Source organism: Tinamus guttatus, unplaced genomic scaffold (assembly GCF_059628265.1).
Source record: "Tinamus guttatus ecotype Peru unplaced genomic scaffold, ASM5962826v1 Tinamus_guttatus_pri_ptg000293l, whole genome shotgun sequence".
NCBI lineage: Eukaryota > Metazoa > Chordata > Aves > Tinamiformes > Tinamidae > Tinamus > Tinamus guttatus.
The window spans coordinates 1,846,258-1,864,086 of record NW_028288827.1 but is presented as its reverse complement, the minus strand read 5'-3'; the positions used below and the strand labels follow the sequence as shown (position 1 = coordinate 1,864,086).

The 17,829-nt window shown below is 43.4% G+C and overlaps 1 protein-coding gene across 3 annotated transcripts in view; it reads left to right on the top strand.

The window, feature by feature from the left end:
• Positions 1-11,210: 11,210 nt before the first annotated feature.
• LMAN1 (lectin, mannose binding 1) overlaps positions 11,211-17,829 on the top strand; it is a 35,874-nt gene continuing 29,255 nt past the window's right edge. For all 3 annotated transcript variants that reach the window (XM_088527872.1, XM_088527871.1, XM_088527870.1), the window contains exons 1-6: positions 11,211-11,418; positions 11,939-12,093; positions 12,179-12,286; positions 14,809-14,870; positions 15,599-15,698; positions 17,080-17,203. In XM_088527872.1, coding sequence (XP_088383998.1) covers positions 11,211-11,418; positions 11,939-12,093; positions 12,179-12,286; positions 14,809-14,870; positions 15,599-15,698; positions 17,080-17,203 — 757 coding nt within the window. The remainder of the gene's footprint in view (positions 11,419-11,938; positions 12,094-12,178; positions 12,287-14,808; positions 14,871-15,598; positions 15,699-17,079; positions 17,204-17,829) is intronic.

Sequence of the window (17,829 nt, the reverse complement as noted above, 5' to 3'; positions counted from 1 at the left end):
AGGTTGGGAATGCTTGCCTAAAGAAAGCTTTGAAAAAAAAATCCACGCAGGTCCTTCTCTCACAGGGCATAGCCCTGGTGCTGGTGAGCTGAGGAAGCATTTCATATCCAACAGGTCACTTCTACTCCCTGTACTCAGTAAGATGTCTGCGGTGCCGCTTCACAGCACAATAATCTGATTCCCAAATTTTGCATATGTTACGCAATGTCAGCATATTAATAGAAGAATTTAACTTATCTGCTTATTAAAAAAACTATTGGAAAGTTCATATATTACTTATTTTATGTAACAACTTCTATTTCTCAGCCATGAGAAAAATGGAATTCCTAAAATTGGGGCATAATTTTAAATTAGTTAAAATCTGAAAAAATCTCTGGAATGAAAAAGAAAACATTTTGTTTTCAAGGTTAAAAATACTGATTTTCTATAATGTCATTTTGATTAATACACACTGTTAAAATTCTACTACCTATACATATAGATAATATTGATATTAAAATGCAACATGTATATTTAAAATATCCCACTTTGAAATATAATAAGATTTTTTGTCTTCTAAGTAAATAAGTCAGAATATTCTTTCCATCTAGCCAAACTGTAACTCAATAAATTATTTCAAAAAATATCCATTTTTACAAAACAACATTTTTTTCCCACATAAATCCTGGCTTGAAATGCATTGATTATCTTTAATTGAAAACACTTGGCATCTCTCTCCCTGCTGCCATGTCTGCAGGTGGCCCAAGATTTCCTGCCTTGGCCACCTCTGGCGTCACGAGTCCGCATGCAGAGCGCAAGGGCAGCCTCGCGCCCAGCCGGGCGGCTGTGGGGGTTTGTGGGCCCGTCAGCTCCCTTGGGGACATGCTAGGGACCCTGGGCAACCAGTGGGAGCTGCAGCCACGTTCGTGACTCTTGCCGCTGGCTGGTGTGGGCTCCCCATGCAGATGCATGCATTGAAGGGCTCCAAGGCAGCCAAACAGAAACAAGTCATTTTCCCTGGGGACAGAAAAATGTCATCGTGGAGCTGTCATGGCCTGATGCTTATCCGGAAGAGTGGCTTGAGACTAGGTTCACAAAGCAGCAAAGCGAAGCTTAGGAGAGTCACTGAGAAAGAGAAGTCTTGTATCGAGCTCCTATTTTTCAGTAATTAACATGTTCTCACAGAGGAGCTCGTGCTTGTCGCCCCGAGGCATCCTGGCAGCTCGGCCGCTCCGCAACGCTGGCTCCGCGCCGGCCCCGCTGCATCCCCTGTGCCACGGAGGCTCCGGGCCTGCTAAGCCCACTGGGCACGGGGCGCCCGCAGAGGCGGCTGACGCAAACGCGGGCGGCCTCATGCCGAGAGGGCAGCGAGAGCCGCCCGTGGCCACGGCAGCGCTGCGGCTTAGGAGGACGGGCGTCCGGCGAGCGTCACCGCTTTGGACTTCTCCTGACCCGGGTGAGCAGAGTGCCCCGCGGCAAGCTCCATCTCACGCATTGGCCGCGGTAACTGCCTTCGCCAGCGTTTGTTTTCTGCTATCAGATCATTAAATGTAATGCCGTTGTTGTTTCCATTCCCCTGGTCCCAGTATGTTTTGCAGCCAGTGACCATTCCCAGTTCATTAACTGACTGACCTCAGCATTAACACCCCTCTGCTCGGGTTGCCGTGGAAACAAAGCTTCCTGTGCGTAATCCAAGCTTATCTAGCTCTTTATCCTACATGTGACCCTTAATTACTTGCTAAATTAGAATGGTTTTCTGAAAATCACAAGAGGAGGTTAATATGTTCTTCCAGAGCTGGTCAAGCTAAGATGACACTAAATTCACTGGGAATTCAGATTACATGATCCCTGAAGGCGTCTCTTTCAGAAGGAAGATGAACTTTCCCAGTGGGAGGCAGTGTGCCATGATAATGCCTCTGTCATTCACTTTCCTTGCCCGGCTTGTCCAGCTATGGCTTAATCCAGCGTGAACAATGCGCTAAGCAAATATCAGGTTGATTAATTATGGTGCAAGACTCAGTAACCATTTGTCTTCTATAATTAACACTGTAATTGAAATTAAGTAATATACTTCATATGCTGATTCCTTGGCTAGGAGGAGGAACAAGGGAGAGTCCTCAAGTCCAAGGGCAGGAAATTAAGAATAAAAACAAGGGGTCAGAGTAATTAAGGGGTCTCTAAAATTTTGCTGCATTTTGAGATACTCTTCAATCAAAAAGCAAAATGACTTTACAATTTCTAGGTGTCATAGATTGGAGGAGAAATTGAAACTGTTTGCAAAAATGCTTCTTAAAATTTGTGCAAATCCACCCCTTTTTCACCAGTTTCATAAAAGGGAGGCAGGAAGCAGGGAAACATGATGCTCTCTACAATGCACAATGATTTTCCTCACCATAGTTTCTAGCAGCAGGTTCCTTATGAAGCATGGCGATTTTTGTCTATGTGAGACCTGCTTTGTAGCCTGGGCTGGGAATAAAATGCTGCAGCCTAGCGTGGTTCTCAGAAGGACAAATGAACAAAAATGCAGATACACCCCCTTGTCCCAGCGAAAGAAGCCAGTATGGAGCGAGGTGTGTCCGGCTTGCAGCCTGCCCAGATCTGCCATCCGCCCTGCCGGACCGTAGCCACCGGCTCATGGCAGCAGGAGGAGCCCCTGGGGCCACAGCAGTCTGCTGTGCTTCTGTGCCCATCTTGGCGGTTCCTCTATATGCTGTAGATTTGGGTGAATGAACGATGCTTGTTCTTTCACCCCAAGTGTCTGGTGGATATACCCTTTATTTGCAGGTCATCAAGGAACAGCAGTCACATGCTGTGTCAGAAGCAGTTAGTGGCATGCTTCAGATTCACAAAGGCCACAGGAACAGCCTAATTTAATGGTGCTTTTCCATTTGACACCCATACTGCTCCCGTGCTGAGCAGTAGCACATCCGGGGCCTTGCAGAGCCATTTGCTAGTATGGAGGTCAACAAAAAGGAGTTGTGATGCAGCTTGAGGAAAAAACAAACCTGAGTCCCAGAACAAGCAGATGTCCTCTTGAGGCCCTCCAAAAATCCATATTTCTCAGTATTATCATTAGTGACAAAAATATCTGGATTGTGTTCTGGAGGTGTTGACATTGATACCATCTCTGATTTAGCAGTTTCACCAGGAGTCTTATGCCTGCTTTAGCAATTATAGGTTTCTCCTAGCTAGTCATGGTGTCTTCCCACACAGTATTTCATGCACTATGCCTATATTTAAGCATAGATAATCCAAAAATACAGTTTGCCTCAGTGTGCCCCCTTTTAACAGGAATGGCTGGATAATTTGGGTCTATTACACTTGCAGGATGCATATAAAACTGAGGGACTAACCATTGAGATGGGGAGAGGGCACAGACAGATAAGCAGGTTTCTCTTGTGTAAGACCTATTTGTATTCTGCAGTATTGGACTGGATCCGCAATATGGCAGCTGCAGCCACCTGCATTTCTGGTCAGAATTCCCAAATTTGACACAAGATACTTCAGGAGTTAGGAGCAGCTGTTAACATACTAACAACGCATGGCCCCTTAGCACCTCCATCCTCCTGTGGGATGCAGGTCACATTCATGGCTATGCTGTATGTCCGCAAGGTCCTCGATCTTCCTGTCAAGACTTCCAGAAAACATGATGGCATTTCTCAGAGAATGTTCTCAAAGAAGCCTGGGCTTTCTTGTGCAGCAAGATCTGAAACAGTTAAAGTTTCAAACTTGTTATCATCATACAGAGTTTGTCACCCCGCCGGCAGATCCCTGATGAGAAGCACTGCGTGAAGATGCACTCCTAGACGTGTGACATACACCAGTGGGCACGGGATGCTCACATAGTCTTTGGCTATGCTGAAACTTCCAGCAAATATGACACAAGCTGCTGATCAAGCAGCAATTCCTCCGGTAAATTGTTTCTCGCTGTCAGTCACTTCTAATCCAAGCAGCTTTTAAGTCTATGAGCCATTTCTCCTCTCCTTTTGCTGAACCACCGCTCCCTGGTAATGTATTTGATTTCAAAAGTAATATTCTGGACATAATTGAAGAAAATTCTTACAAATGCGATTTTTTCTTTTTGTTTGTTTGCTATTGCCAGCTCATATAGGCAAAACAGCTTGGAGAGAGAGTTCCATTTCTCAACTGCTAACTTGTGTAATTTGAGAGTCTGGATGCGTGTGTCAAGATGGATTGCAGGGCAGTGGTCTCTGCTTGGAAAGAAAGCCTGTTAAGGAGTTACCTTCCGCTTCCAAATCATTTTTTAAAAAATCCTCCATGCACAACTGTCAGAACAGCTGACAGACCACAATAAAGTCTTCGAAGCAATCCAGGTTTTTGAAGGCCTCCTAGGTGCTCATGTGAGTGCACACACGCAAATATGCAGGCATCCTTTCTCCCTCACTTAGGGCATGACACTTAAAACATTTTATCGTCACTGAAAAAAATCACCATTGACAGGGATTGGTGAATCCAGTGAGATGTGAGCTGGGGGGACTTTTCAAGCATTTTCCCCAAAGTTTTGATTTTCACAAGAGCATAGAGTTTTTTAAGACATCTGCCCCAGAAATCCACCCTTCCCTCTGTCAGTCTCTGCACTCAAGGTAGGGATAATTTCAGCTCTGGGAAACTGGGTGACTGATGCTCAGCCCCATGTCCTCTCCCCTGCAAGGCGCACAGGGAAGCAAGAGCTTCCTGGCACTGCTGCCCTCATTCCCAAATGCTTTTGAGAAGGGTCAGCACAGAAACGCGGGCGTGATCTTCAGTTCACGGTAGAAGCTCCCTGGCAATTGTAAGAAAACAGGGGAAAGAAACGGTGCTGGAGGGCCAGTGGGAAACAGAGATGCTGGGACCCGGCAGCCAGCGATGGTTCTGATGTGGACTCACTGGCGAGAAGGGACCGTTACCTTTACCTCTTAGCCTAGGGAAACGTGCAAGGGCACCAGGGATGTGACATGTCCTCTGTCCCCACTCTGTTTAAGGAAGAGAGGAGGAAGAGTAGAGAAACTTCTACGTCCAAAAACATCCTTTGCAAGCTCTGAGCCATTAGGTTGTAGCAAGCTGCAACTGACTCCCCTGACAGTTTGTTTAAACCTCGCAGAACCAGGAGGGGAAATGACATCATTACATGGAATTAATATAATCAAGTCTAAAACAAACCCCACTGATCCTAGACACTTCATATTTTTGTCCAATATTTGAGCTACTTCATCTCTGGCCCCAGTTTATTTCACTGCTTAAGTCTTTTCTTTTGATCTCTATCTTGGACCAAGATTAAAAAAAAAAAAAAAAAAAAAGGACAATAATGCCTTACAATCTGTAGTATTTTCCATTTCAGGCTCCTAACAAAATATGAGCAATGTACATCGAGCAGTTTCACACTAGGGTGCACCAGAAAAGCGGGCCACAGCAGAGCAGCTCTGCAGTCCCTTGCTGCGTGTCGTCCCCAGCGTCCTGCTCGGAGCTGCCGCATCCACGGCGGCAGGGAAAGGGCTGCGTGCCGGCCCTCCGCTGCTCCAGCCCTTCACCCAGCAGCACACCGGCCCTGTCAGCAGCTTCTCTGAGAAGTGTTGCTGCAGCTTGAGCACATCTTCCTGTGGCCAGCTCTACCTCAGGCATCATGTCCCCCCCGTGCCCACAGGGTGAGGGCATTTGCTAAGGACTTCGCTTCATGGATGAAACAGATTACAGAAGCTGGAATATTTGTTTCGTAACACATGCAACAGCAGCCCACTGCTCCCCAGTTCAAGTCACTAGCAAAAATTCCACCGTTTTTAGTGGGAACGTGGTCTCGTCAACTGTAATTTCTTATGCTGTTGCTAAGTATTGTTGTTGGAAAGTTGTAGGAGCTTTCCATCCAAAGTAGGTTAATCCTGTAATTAATGTGAAGAATCAAGTCTTGCCAGCTGTTAATCATAAGAACCATTTTCCCCTAAATTTTAAGAACTCTGCTAGCGATCTAACTGAAGCATTAGGAAGGATATGCCAGCCACAAATTGAAAGAGTCACGTCCTATTTAATCCGGGAAAAGAAAATGTAAATTGTTACTATTTAGATGGCTACATTATTTGCAATCCTGATCAGGCATTGTTTTACCAGGGGCAGGAAGGACTAACTGCTTTGTCGCCATTTTCCCAGGAGCACCCCTAGTGTGAAGGCTCCCTCCCCAGCCTGGTGATGTAGTAGTTGTCATGAAGTTGCAGAATTCCTCCACATTTATACTGCTTTTTATATTACAAAGAAACACCAAGAAACATTCGAAAGAACTATAAGTGTGTAGAGTTCTGGTTGGCACACTATTGAAACGAAAGCACATCGCATGTGCAGCTCCTCTGGTGAAAATCACAGTTAGGACATCTCTGATGTCGTTCACTGGCATAGCTGAGATCCGCTTCTTTCCTCAGTGTGTGTTTCCTTCCACCTCAGATGAATTACGTGCATGGTGGGGAGCAGAAGTAGCATATTTACCCAGGTTTAGATTGATTTGCAATCACACACAACACTCACATGGGCCAGACCAATACACAGGAACACGCTTACGAACTAGAAAAGGATCAGGACCCTAACACAGAGGTGTCCAAGCAGAAGCTCCACCTGGTGACACTGGAGATCTGTCCTGTCTCTAGATCATTCAGTGCCTGTGCGGCAGACCCTACTTGGGAAGCCAGCTCACTGGCCAGGCTCTGAGGTGGCACCTATGACAGGATGAAGAGGCAACTGAACCCTTCATATCTCGTAACTGCCTGGGGCACAGGCCTGGGGCCTAAAGAGGCTCTTCCTTGCAGAAGGCCTAATCCCAGAAGGAGGGATGCTCCCTGCTGCTCCCGCTCTGCATCAGACTGCACTGACAGCCGTGGCTCCTCACCACTTGGTGGTCTGAGGCTCTCCAGCCCCTTGCAAGATCAGATTTCCATGAAGAGTGCAGTGTTCTACTTCTCCAGATGGCTGAGTGTACATGTCTGTCAGCAGAACGAGGCTGTAAATCCATTACAATAGATTTTCCTCTAACCAATAAATCCCTATAACTTTCTATAAAGCTGCAAGGTCTGAAATATTGCTACTAGTTCTCTTAGCATAAAAGCTATGGAGGGTTGGACATACCATCATCAATCTTCCGGTCTGTCAGCAGACAGCTTTTGATTAAATTCTACTTGATAAGGATTAATCAATTCTTAAAAGAAGTTTAGGATTTATTTGATTTGTCACTCAGCAGACACAGCTGTCTTCTGGGTAAAAAACTAAGTTTCCATTCTTGGGGCTGTGCTCCCTTTACAGGCTTAAAATGAGTACTGCATTTAGGACTACTGAGCTCTGACTCTTTTATCTCCAGCTTGATTAGAGAAAGTGTAGGAAACAGACCCACTTTCTCCTTTTAGGTGTGATAGGGCTAAGAATGTAAGTAAGAGTGTGTACAGGGTAAGTAGTGAAAATTGGATTGTTTATGACACCGCATATTTTGAACATTTAAAGCCTAAGCTGTGCTGTTCTGGGTGTTGTGCAACATTGGTTATGCACATGGTTGTGCGAGCCACTGGAGTTTGCTTCTGTTCTTGGACTGGAGGGACAACATTTTTAAATCAGGAGGAAAAGAAGCCATGAGAATAAAGCTCATAGGAAAAGCAGCCTGTTTCACTTAAGCAGGATTAGCTATTACTGCTCCCTTCTAGATAACACGGGTTCTGTGTGGAGCAGAGTTGCTGGTGGAGGGGTACTTTTTTAAGGAAGAAAAAAAATAGAATACCCCCAAATTCTATTCCTAAAGCACCTCAGTAACTTTGGCTTCTAACCAACAAAACCTCCAAAGTATTTATTTATATGCGGTACAATAGCATATAAATACACCTACTCTCCATTAGTAATTACAGCCTCAGAGCTGAATGTTTCTGAGAGTTTGAAAGGATGTGAATTCTCAAGTAGCTTAAATACTTTGGGAAATAATAACTTTAATAGTAATAATAATAACATTTATTAGATCCAAGGTTTAAAGTTACTCTTCTGTGAAATTACTATCAAGAAATGTACATGCGTGTGCCTGGGAAGATTCAGCCAATCCTTGAGAAAAGCCTTCCAGTCAAAGCCTTCCCCATCTGCAAGTATTTTGCAGAACTGTGTTCTGCCTTGCAGCGCCGCAAATCCGAAGCTTGTCAGAGCACTGCTCTATCATCTGCAGTCATTGCCACAGCAACCCACGGAGTGACTGAAACATACGCACATTTTCTTCGCAGTCCTCAATTGTTTACACCTCCAACGTGAAAATGCCCTTTCTGAAAGCCAGCAAACGATTAAAGCCTGGCTACTGGACTGTCCTTGTCGGCTTGGAGGTGAACTGATGGCCAGTGTAACAGCAGAGAACTTTTTGCAAAGAGTGATTATTGCTGAGGAATGCGGAGAAAAGGAGAGCTGCAGTCACCTGTCAACCTGTTCAGTGTCAGATCCTGCTTCAATGACGGCCCTGTGACGGAAGTGTCCACCTCAAAGTTAGCTCCCTCTGTGACCCACGCAAAGAAATGGGAACTACAGTCGGTTTGAGATCTTTTAGGCTTGGCTAGGACAAGCTGAAAATTGACCTAGAAGTGGTCATTTCTCTGCACTAACTAAAGGAGCCAGGTATATATAGAGGTAATATATATACCAGGTCATATAGAGGTAATAGCTGAAGTGAAATGTATCTTTGTAACTAGAGACATGCCACTTACCACCTATCTTAGGCCAGGAATACAGCTGAAAATTGTGCCTATATTAATGACAAATGTGATGAGGTCATGTCCTCAACCAGTATTTATGCTGGCCCACATTTCTATATATGTGCATTTTTAACCTGCAAAAGTTCTTTGCTGGTTCAACAGCCAAGTTTGCGCTCTTGAAGATGGCTGACATATTGGTAAAAGAATCCTCTCTGCTGGTATAAATTGTATATGGATTTGAGCACTCTGTAAAGGTGGCGATGGGGGACTCCTTTGCAGGGTGTGATGATAAATCGGCCCATACTCACCAAATATTACACAAGGCACAGCACATACTTGTAAAGCTAGCCTGCTGAGAGACACTTCTGGCAGAGATTATATTTTCTACTTACGAGAGAAAATTTGGCTTGGTGAGATCACAGCAATCTTTACTAATGATTTTAACCATGGTGGACTTTAATGGAGGCTGTTTGTGCCCTGCACATTGCTGGGGCTTCTCAGAACAGCTGCTGTTATACACCTGAGCTTCATGTTAAGGCTTACACTACCTGGCACCCACAGGGCTGGAAGGTTAACTGTAAATGCAAACATGCACAGCTACTCTGAAGCCCAAAAAGGGAAGACTGTTGTCTACCTTTTTAAAATAAATATATCAAAGCCTGATTTCCTTCGATTTTCTGTAACTTGGCCCATGTGGGTGTCCATGAATACGCTTGCATGTGTGCATGTTTGTATGTGTGTGTATATGTAGATGTATATGTGTAAGTAGTTTGGCTACTTCATATTCCTCTCCAGCTGAGAGAAATGAGCCATCACACAGCTATTACACAAGCTAAGTGTTTTCCTTACTGACAATATGCTAATTAGGAAATAGCCTTATGGTAGTCTGGGAAATCCTTCTTCCAGAAAAACGAATGTGAGCCTGGAGACTCACATACTCTGCACCAGCTAGGAAATAACCACGAGGCATTACACAAAACACGGAGGCACTATTAATCCAGTGACAGGTGAATCGATGGCAAGAATGACATATGTAACTGCACAACAGTTCTGTTTTACTTGCTTGCAGGTTGAAACAATATTATAAAACATCATCAAGTTATAAGAGCGTCTGTGCCCTTAGTTTGGAAATTGCTTCTATACTATTGCCTCTGTGTGGTAGAATTTCAGACCCGTTTATGTTTAGCGGCGGTAAGAGACAGGCTTGCTTCAAGGCCATTGCTTTTGTTTTACCGTGCTCCAAAGTGGCTGCCAAACATGTGGTGCAGATAGGGCATCACGCTGCTCTGCCCGCCTCGCTGGCGCACGCTCCACTGCGTCCTCCTGACGTGACCTCCAGAGCTTTACCTGAAAAGTTACAATTGGATTTTTAGAGAATAGAAAAAAAGCGAAGTTTTCTGTGTCTCGTTAGCTGTCAAGAAAGACTAATAATTTCCTGAATATCTCCCACAAATACACTGTAAAAAACAAAAGTTTTTGTTATTTACAGATATTATATAGTTGTATGGAAAACATGCAAATCAAAATATTAAATACTTCTTTCTCCATATGAGCAAACATTAAGTGATCAAGAATACTTTGTTATACAAGTTCTTTTCAATTTTATCTTGGAAATATTTTGCTTGCATATCTCATCTGATCAGTATATTTGCTCAAAGCTTTGTGTAATCGAGAAAGGTAATGTATCCTTCTAAGTCAATGTGTTAAGGTCTGTACTTTGTGTGGAAAATCTCACTGTCAGGAACTGAATGTCCAAAAAGGAGACAGAGGAGTCCTAAAACTTTATTTGAATAAAGGGAGAGTCCACCGGGCATATCCCTGTGGGGTCTCTCAAATTGCTGGAGGACGCAGCCCCCCGTTTATCCTAATTTCCGGAGCTAGGGACGCCCTCTCCTTTTCCCCTTTGGGCAAGGTCCTCAGAAGCTACCGCCTTCCCGGCCGCCTACACCGAACTCCTGCCTCCTGCCATCTGTTCTCACCTAAGGCCACCCAACTCCTTTGTCCCCCCTGCTGAAGAATGTGGGGGAATTCCCCTATTTCCCTCTTTTGTAAATGCCCCCACCTCCTTGCGGATGGCTCTTTTTGTCCTACTCGCTCATGGCTCCGCTCAGTCTCCCCTCCCTTTGTCCTGCTCTTCAGCCAGACTGTGGGGAAATCCCCTTATTGATGAATACATAAATTTGAGCATTCCGCTCAACTTTAACTCCTGCCCAAGTGCGTTGTTTAAAACAAAACAAAACTTCATCTCTGCTGACCGACCCCTAGATCACCCTCGTCTTTATGAGGGCAGGGCCCGCTCGCCGCGCGGGCGGGGCGCGCGCTCTCGGGAAGGCCGCGAGGCCGCGTCAGGCCCCGCCGCGCCCCGACGGGCCGGGCGCAGACCCCACCGCGCCGGGCGCAGACCCCACCGCGCGCGCACCTGCCGGCAGGGGCGGGGCTCGCGGCAGGCCCCGCCCCGCGCGGCGCGCGCGCCCCCCGCCCCGCCCCCGGCGCGGCCAATCGGGCGGCGCCCTGTTGGCGCTGCCCGGCGGGCGCAGCACGGCCAAGATGGCGGCGCGCGCGCAGCGGGGCGGTCGCGCGGTCCTGGTCGCCGCGGCGCTGCTGCTGGCGCTCGGCTGGGCGCCGCTCGCGCTCGGCCAGGCGGAGGGCGCGGAGGGCGGCTCTCCGCACCGCCGCTTCGAGTACAAGTACAGCTTCAAGGGGCCGCACCTGGTGCAGGCGGATGGCACCGTGCCCTTCTGGGCGCACACGGGCAGTAAGTGGGGCCGGGCGGCTGCGGCGGGAGGGAGCCCTTGGGCTCTGGGTGCCGCTGGCGGCCAGGTCCAGCCCGGTCCGGCCCGGTTTCGGCTCGTCGGCGCGGCCTTCCCGGACTGGCGGTGCTCGGGGGGCCGCCAGCCCCTCCGGGCGAGCCCCCCACTGCGGGAGCGCTGAGGTGTCGGTGCCGCGCGGCCCCTGCGGCCCCGGCACCCGAGAAACCGCTGTCTTAGCAGCAGAACCTGTGGTGTGTTTAAAAGCTGCCTTTTAGTGCCATATGGCAGATGAATAAGCTCTCTAACAGTAATAATTATGCTGGTAAAAATAAGATCGAGTTCTTTTTTTTTTTTTCTATTTTAAACTGCCAAGTGTTTGAATTACCTATTATAAAGTATATATTAAAAACAACTCCGTAGCTGACGATATCAGGAATCTCTGTGGGTTTAGAGAGTTAACTAGTTGGCTGGTCAGACAATTGCCATTCCTCTTACCTTGAGTAATTTGGTTTCTCTCCTTTCTAGATGCCATACCAAGCGCAGATCAGATTCGCATCACAACCTCTCTGAAGAGCCAAAGAGGTTCCGTATGGACAAAGAACAAATCAATATTTGAGTTCTGGGAAATTGAGGTGACATTTCGAGTTACAGGAAGAGGCCGCATTGGAGCTGATGGACTGGTATGAAGAATTTGGTATAACTTAAAATTCACTCTTTTATAGCGTGCTTCTTCTTTAAGTTATGACTCTTGCTTTCTATATATAGGCAATTTGGTTTACAGAAGAACAAGGTTTGGAAGGTCCTGTTTTTGGGGCAGCTGATCAGTGGAATGGAATTGGAATCTTCTTTGATTCTTTTGACAACGATGGAAAGGTTAGTTGGAAGCAAACACTTCTTGAAAGATTGCAAATGAATTTCTTTTTTTTTTTTTTTTGTACTTGAAACTTCATGGAAAAAAAAAAAGGTGTCTTTTTTTACTCTTTTTATTCCTATCTCCTATTTAGAAAGATTAAAATATGCCATTTTACACAATTTGAACTAGGCTTCCCCCAAACTTTTTTTTAATTGATTGTTAAGTTTGGAAATTAAAGCCTAGCATGCAAATAAACATACAGTGGAGATTAACCTGTTAGGTTTGGAGGAACAATACCTTTGGTGTGTGTGCGAGCTGAAATTCAGAATGTCCATGCACAGTCTGAAATGTTAGAGCCAGAGGCTTATGCTTTGGAAGAGTTGTATTTCCACTGTGGAAATACAAATTTTCGTATCTTTTTTTTAAGGGATGCTCTCTTTCTTCAAGCAAATCTGTCTTCAGCAGTTCTATGACAAATTTTTGTGTGGGGGGTTCACTCCCCCCCCACTTTTTTCCCTTTCTCCTCTGAATCTAAAATTCAGAAACTGTGATAGATACCCACTTTGGATTTTTGATTTTCCAGCAATCTAAAATGATCATTAAACTCCTTAAATTTACCCAGGATATGTAGTTGGTTTGACTTTTTGTTTGTTTTGCCTCCTCCTTTCTGTACTGTTTTGGTTTGCTTTGGAATGTTTTGGCCATATTCTTGTTATTGATTTCCAATCCATGTCATCAATATGGACCCTGGCCAAAGATGGGGTCCGTTAAGTTGCATGTGGACAGCACTGCTTGCCAGGCTTTGACAAGGCTGGAACTCTTCATGACAAATTTAGTCACTGTGGTGTGAAACTCTTTTTCAAAAGTGATGATGTGTCACTTCTGGGCAAAACGGAAGTCAACCTCCTGCCTGTTTTATTTTTGACACGAATTCAAAACATCTCACAAGTTCCAACATTTAAATGACCTCTCGGTATTTTCTTCAGTCCTGATATGGAGAAATTCTTGCTACTATTTTCAGTGTATTCAGTGGATGATGTTTGAAGCCTCATGTGGCCCTCAACCTAATACACAGTACCCAGAGCACTTCCTCAAGTAATGCCAAGCACCCTCATGACATCATTGGTTTTAAAACTGCAGATGTTTCTTTTTCCGGTCCTGCCAAAGCTGTATGATGTACATACAACCCATGTATTGAGATGAATTCACTATATCTCTGTATTTATTTCTCTTGTGGCAGTGTGTGTGATGTGTGTGTACGCTACTTTTTTTGTTTGTTTTGTTTTTTCACCCTCTTTCTCCTTTCTGTATTCTTTTGGAAGCAAAAAAACTTGAACTCCATCTCTGCTTTGGATGGATTCCGTAGTTGCTTTCAAGATCTTCTGTATGTTTGCAGAATTCAAATCTTCCTTCCACACATGATCCACAACCGGAACTGGGCTGTCCACCGGCAATCAATATTGAATCCTTCTTGTTAATAGCAGTCTACTTCTCTCTGAGAGAGATTAGGCTTGTGTTTTGTTCATTAATGTGTTGAAATTAAACTGTTTGTACACACCTCTTGCAAAATATATGCAAGTATGCTCTGACTTAATTCGATATTGTTAAACTGAAATCAACAGTAAGAAGATGATAATATAAAGTATTAAAGGAGCACTGAGATGGTAAGACTGATACTAAAGCTGACTCTCAAGTCATGTTTAAAACATAGTAACATGGTGTATATCTGTATACCAGAATTCTGTTCTCTCATGTTGCCAAAATATATGTGATAAAGGTACACAATGTGGTGGCTGTGTTTCTCAGAGCATTAAAGCAAAAAAAGTCACCTCACACCAAACACCGTGAATTGAGAATTACATTGTTTCTTGAATTTTTTTTTAAGTCAGTCTTATTTTTCTTAAGCTCTTGCCATCTGTGCAGTGGAGCAATGTATTTCTCTGTGTGGAAGACTTGCAGGTTTTGAAGGGGGAAGGAAGTTTAGCTCTGAAAACTGGAGTTCCTGCAAAAAGCGGAGTTCATTTCCTAAATGCTTGGAGGAAACCAGATATGAATTTATATTCTATGGTTACTACTTTGTTCTCACCTTCTAGCAACTTATACAACTCGGGGTGTATTCAAAAGAGTTTTAGTTCTTCAGGGTTTTCTAAAGATTATGGTGAGGTTAGCAGAGTGCCAAAGTAACCAAAGTCAGATTAACTAACTCCAATAATTTTAAGATCTATGTCTTCACTGGATATGATTTTTTTTCCTAACTGTGGTTTTAATATCTATGTATTTCATAGATATCAATCATATCAAGTGATGGTAATTAGTAGTATATCCATGAACTTAATTAGTTTTTTTTTCACTCTTAACTATACAAGGCTTGTAGTGATTTTTTGCAAAGTACACAGTGCGACAGGTTTATTTCAGTCCTTTTACTTTACATGCATTAAGACTATATAGGACTAAGACATCTGTAGTGTTTCTGTAGCACCATGTCTTTATATGAAGGCTTTCACTGCATACGATTTAACTTCCTTTTTTTTTTTTTAAACAGAAAAACAATCCTGGTGTGATTCTTGTAGGCAACAATGGAAAACTTCTGTATGACCATCAGAAGTAAGTTTGTTTTCTGTGTTAGTTTAATGGTGGATGTTTGGTTTGGGCAGTGAAATATTATGTGAAACTCCAGATGTTCTTTGCACAAATTAATATTAATCTGTTCCATGCAGAGGAGTACCAGTATTTAGTATGTACTAATGAGAAACTGCATTCTGAAAGCATAGATTGTCTTCAAAGAAAATTTGTAATAATTCCTTAAAAAATGTTGCTGTTCATCCACATTCCTTCAGTTTGAGATTTTATTTTAATTGAAACACTGTCTTGGCAGTAGCAGCCCAGAAATGAGCAACTGATGAATATTTAAATGATTTGTGTCCTTAAGGGTAACTTGGATAAATCAAGTTACAGATTTTTGGCCTATTTATTGCTTATTGGCATCCACATGCTGCTAATTAGTATTAAGAGTGACTAGACAAAATCTGATTCTTTGTTAGCAAAATATATTCATTTAATTTTGTCTCCTGATGGTTTATTGACATGTTAATCATTTATTGAGAATTAACATCTGTGGATTCCCTGAGAAGAGATGTTCTAACTTACTGCTTTTGTTCTCAAATCTTTGGAAGAGCTCACTGCAGTTGTGGGATAGCTTTTTGCATCTAGTTGCATCTGGGCAAGGTAGCATGGTGCTTCTTGCTGAGACCGTGATGCTTGCCTTTTTTTTTTTTTGGTCTTAGGTGATAAGTTATAAGATGTAGGTTTATGCAGGTTGTTTTCTTTTGTAGTGATGGTTCCACACAAGCACTGGCATCCTGTCAGAGGGACTTTCGTAACAAGCCCTATCCTGTTAGAGCAAAGATTACATACTACCAAAAAACCTTGACTGTAAGTACTCTTTAAATAATATATAACTCAAGTTTCTCAGCTGTTTAAATGTGCGATTACTGTAACTTTCAACACCCCAAATAACCTATTAAGATAATGGCAATATTTCTGAAACGGGAGCAAAGTGCTGCAAATACTAGACTGGCTTTTATTTATACTAGTGCAACCTGTAGTTTCCTGGGCTGTTTTGGTAGGTATTGCTGTGTGTGTGTATCTTGTTACTTACAAGTCAGTGCTGCTTGTGTTCTCATATGTGCTTAGACCCTTCCTTGTTGACTGGCCTATACATGTGTCCTGAAGCCAGCATCTGTTCCTAAGTGCCCCCTGAATTAGAACGGTATTGTCATGCTGGCCTGAGTTGCTGAGTCTGTCAGCTGTGTTTTGTTGGCTTTTTGTTTCTTCTTTTTTAAGAGATTCCCAAAATGTTTTTAAAAAATGAAGCTCATTGACAATAGACTTAAATTCGGTATTTGGGGCTTCCCACCTCCAAGAAATGTCAGGGTTTTGACCACTGCAAAACACAGGAAATAGCTAGTGTATAGGAGTGCCCTGGACTTCTTAAAAATGATTTCAGTTGTGAATGCTGTCCTGAAAACCCAGCGCCATGTATTTTTCTGGCCCTAAGAGAGCTATAAAAAGAAATGTTTCTTTTCTGGCTTTTGATATCTGCTGAAAACATGCTATTCACAGCTATTAGCCAATTAAAACATGTCTGTCATTTTGTAGTAAAAGTTTCTCTAAAAGTAAACATGAGGGCATGTAAGAGAACGTGGACCTTGTACTGTGTTGTAATGGTATTGGCTGTTTGCTACTCGTGAATGAAAATAAAATTTGAGACTTTTTAAGCATATATACATTGTTCTTGGTGCTTTATCTAGGAACTTGTGACCCAAACAGTGCCATCAACCTTAGCAATTCTGTCCATATATTTGGGGGAGAAAGCAAATTTTTTTAAGCTTAGAGTCAAAGTAAGAACATTAAGAGTGACCCTACTAGATTAGACCAGATGTCTGTGTTGGCCACTATCCTGCACAAATGTACCCCTGGCAGACCAGCTTTCAGTGAGCTGTGAGTCAAGAACTTCTTGAACCGAAGTTGACAATATTAGAATTTTGTCAGTTTTCCACACCGCTCAGTTTTGCTTCTGCTTATGTCTAAAAAGAGTATCTCTGTGTGCCTTGCTGAACTTTATGTATGCGTAATATATGTCCTTAAGTGAAAAATAGAAAATGTTGAGCTTCTCCCCCTTAAACTTTTAAGGCAAGCTTATGTATTCTATTTTTTAAAAGTGCACTTTTGAAAATGAATAATTCTTGCTTTCTACCATAGTAATTAACCCAAATGGAATTATGCAGTAAAATTTATATGCCTTTCTTTTCAGGTGTTCATTAACAATGGCTTTACTCCAGATAAAGAAGACTATGAATTTTGTGCAAAAGTAGAAGATATGATATTGCCATCACAAGGATATTTTGGAATATCTGCAGCCACAGGGGGACTTGCAGGTAATGTAACTTTGCACTGAATTTTGTCTGAGTGCTGCATTAGTTACAAAACTAATGAAAGGTATTTCCATCTAAAGATTTTAGTAAAATGCCGCTTAGCAATTGATGTTAAAGTCTTGTCAGCAATATTTGATGTGGAATAATGTCCCTGGCATAAGAGCAGAAACCCGGACCACCTTGACAGTAGAAGTTTGGCACAGATAAAGTGATTTGACTGCATTTTACTACCTGACAAACAACTCTCCAAGCTATGCAGCTGTCACTGTGATGTTACTACGTGTGCTGTGTTTTGCATGTAAGCCTTAAGTCTTCTGCCTCAAAGCTCTTAAGTACCTGTGGAGATCAATTTTCTAGATGGAGGAAACATTCAGAATTGGGCCAAACTGTGTTGAGACTTACAGTGTTGCAAAAATTTTTTTTTCTGATAATGTTTGTCTGTTGTACTGTTTTTGATCCATGAGGGAGTAGCTAATCCTCACCCATTACCAGAATTATTGAGATGCTCAGGTCTTTTCCTGGACAGAGCAGAAGTGCTTTGTCCTGACAGAGACCTTGTGCAGTCTCATTCTCTACTGCATGAACTTTTAGAAGAACTTTGGGAAGATGCTATTTGCTGAAGATCTCTT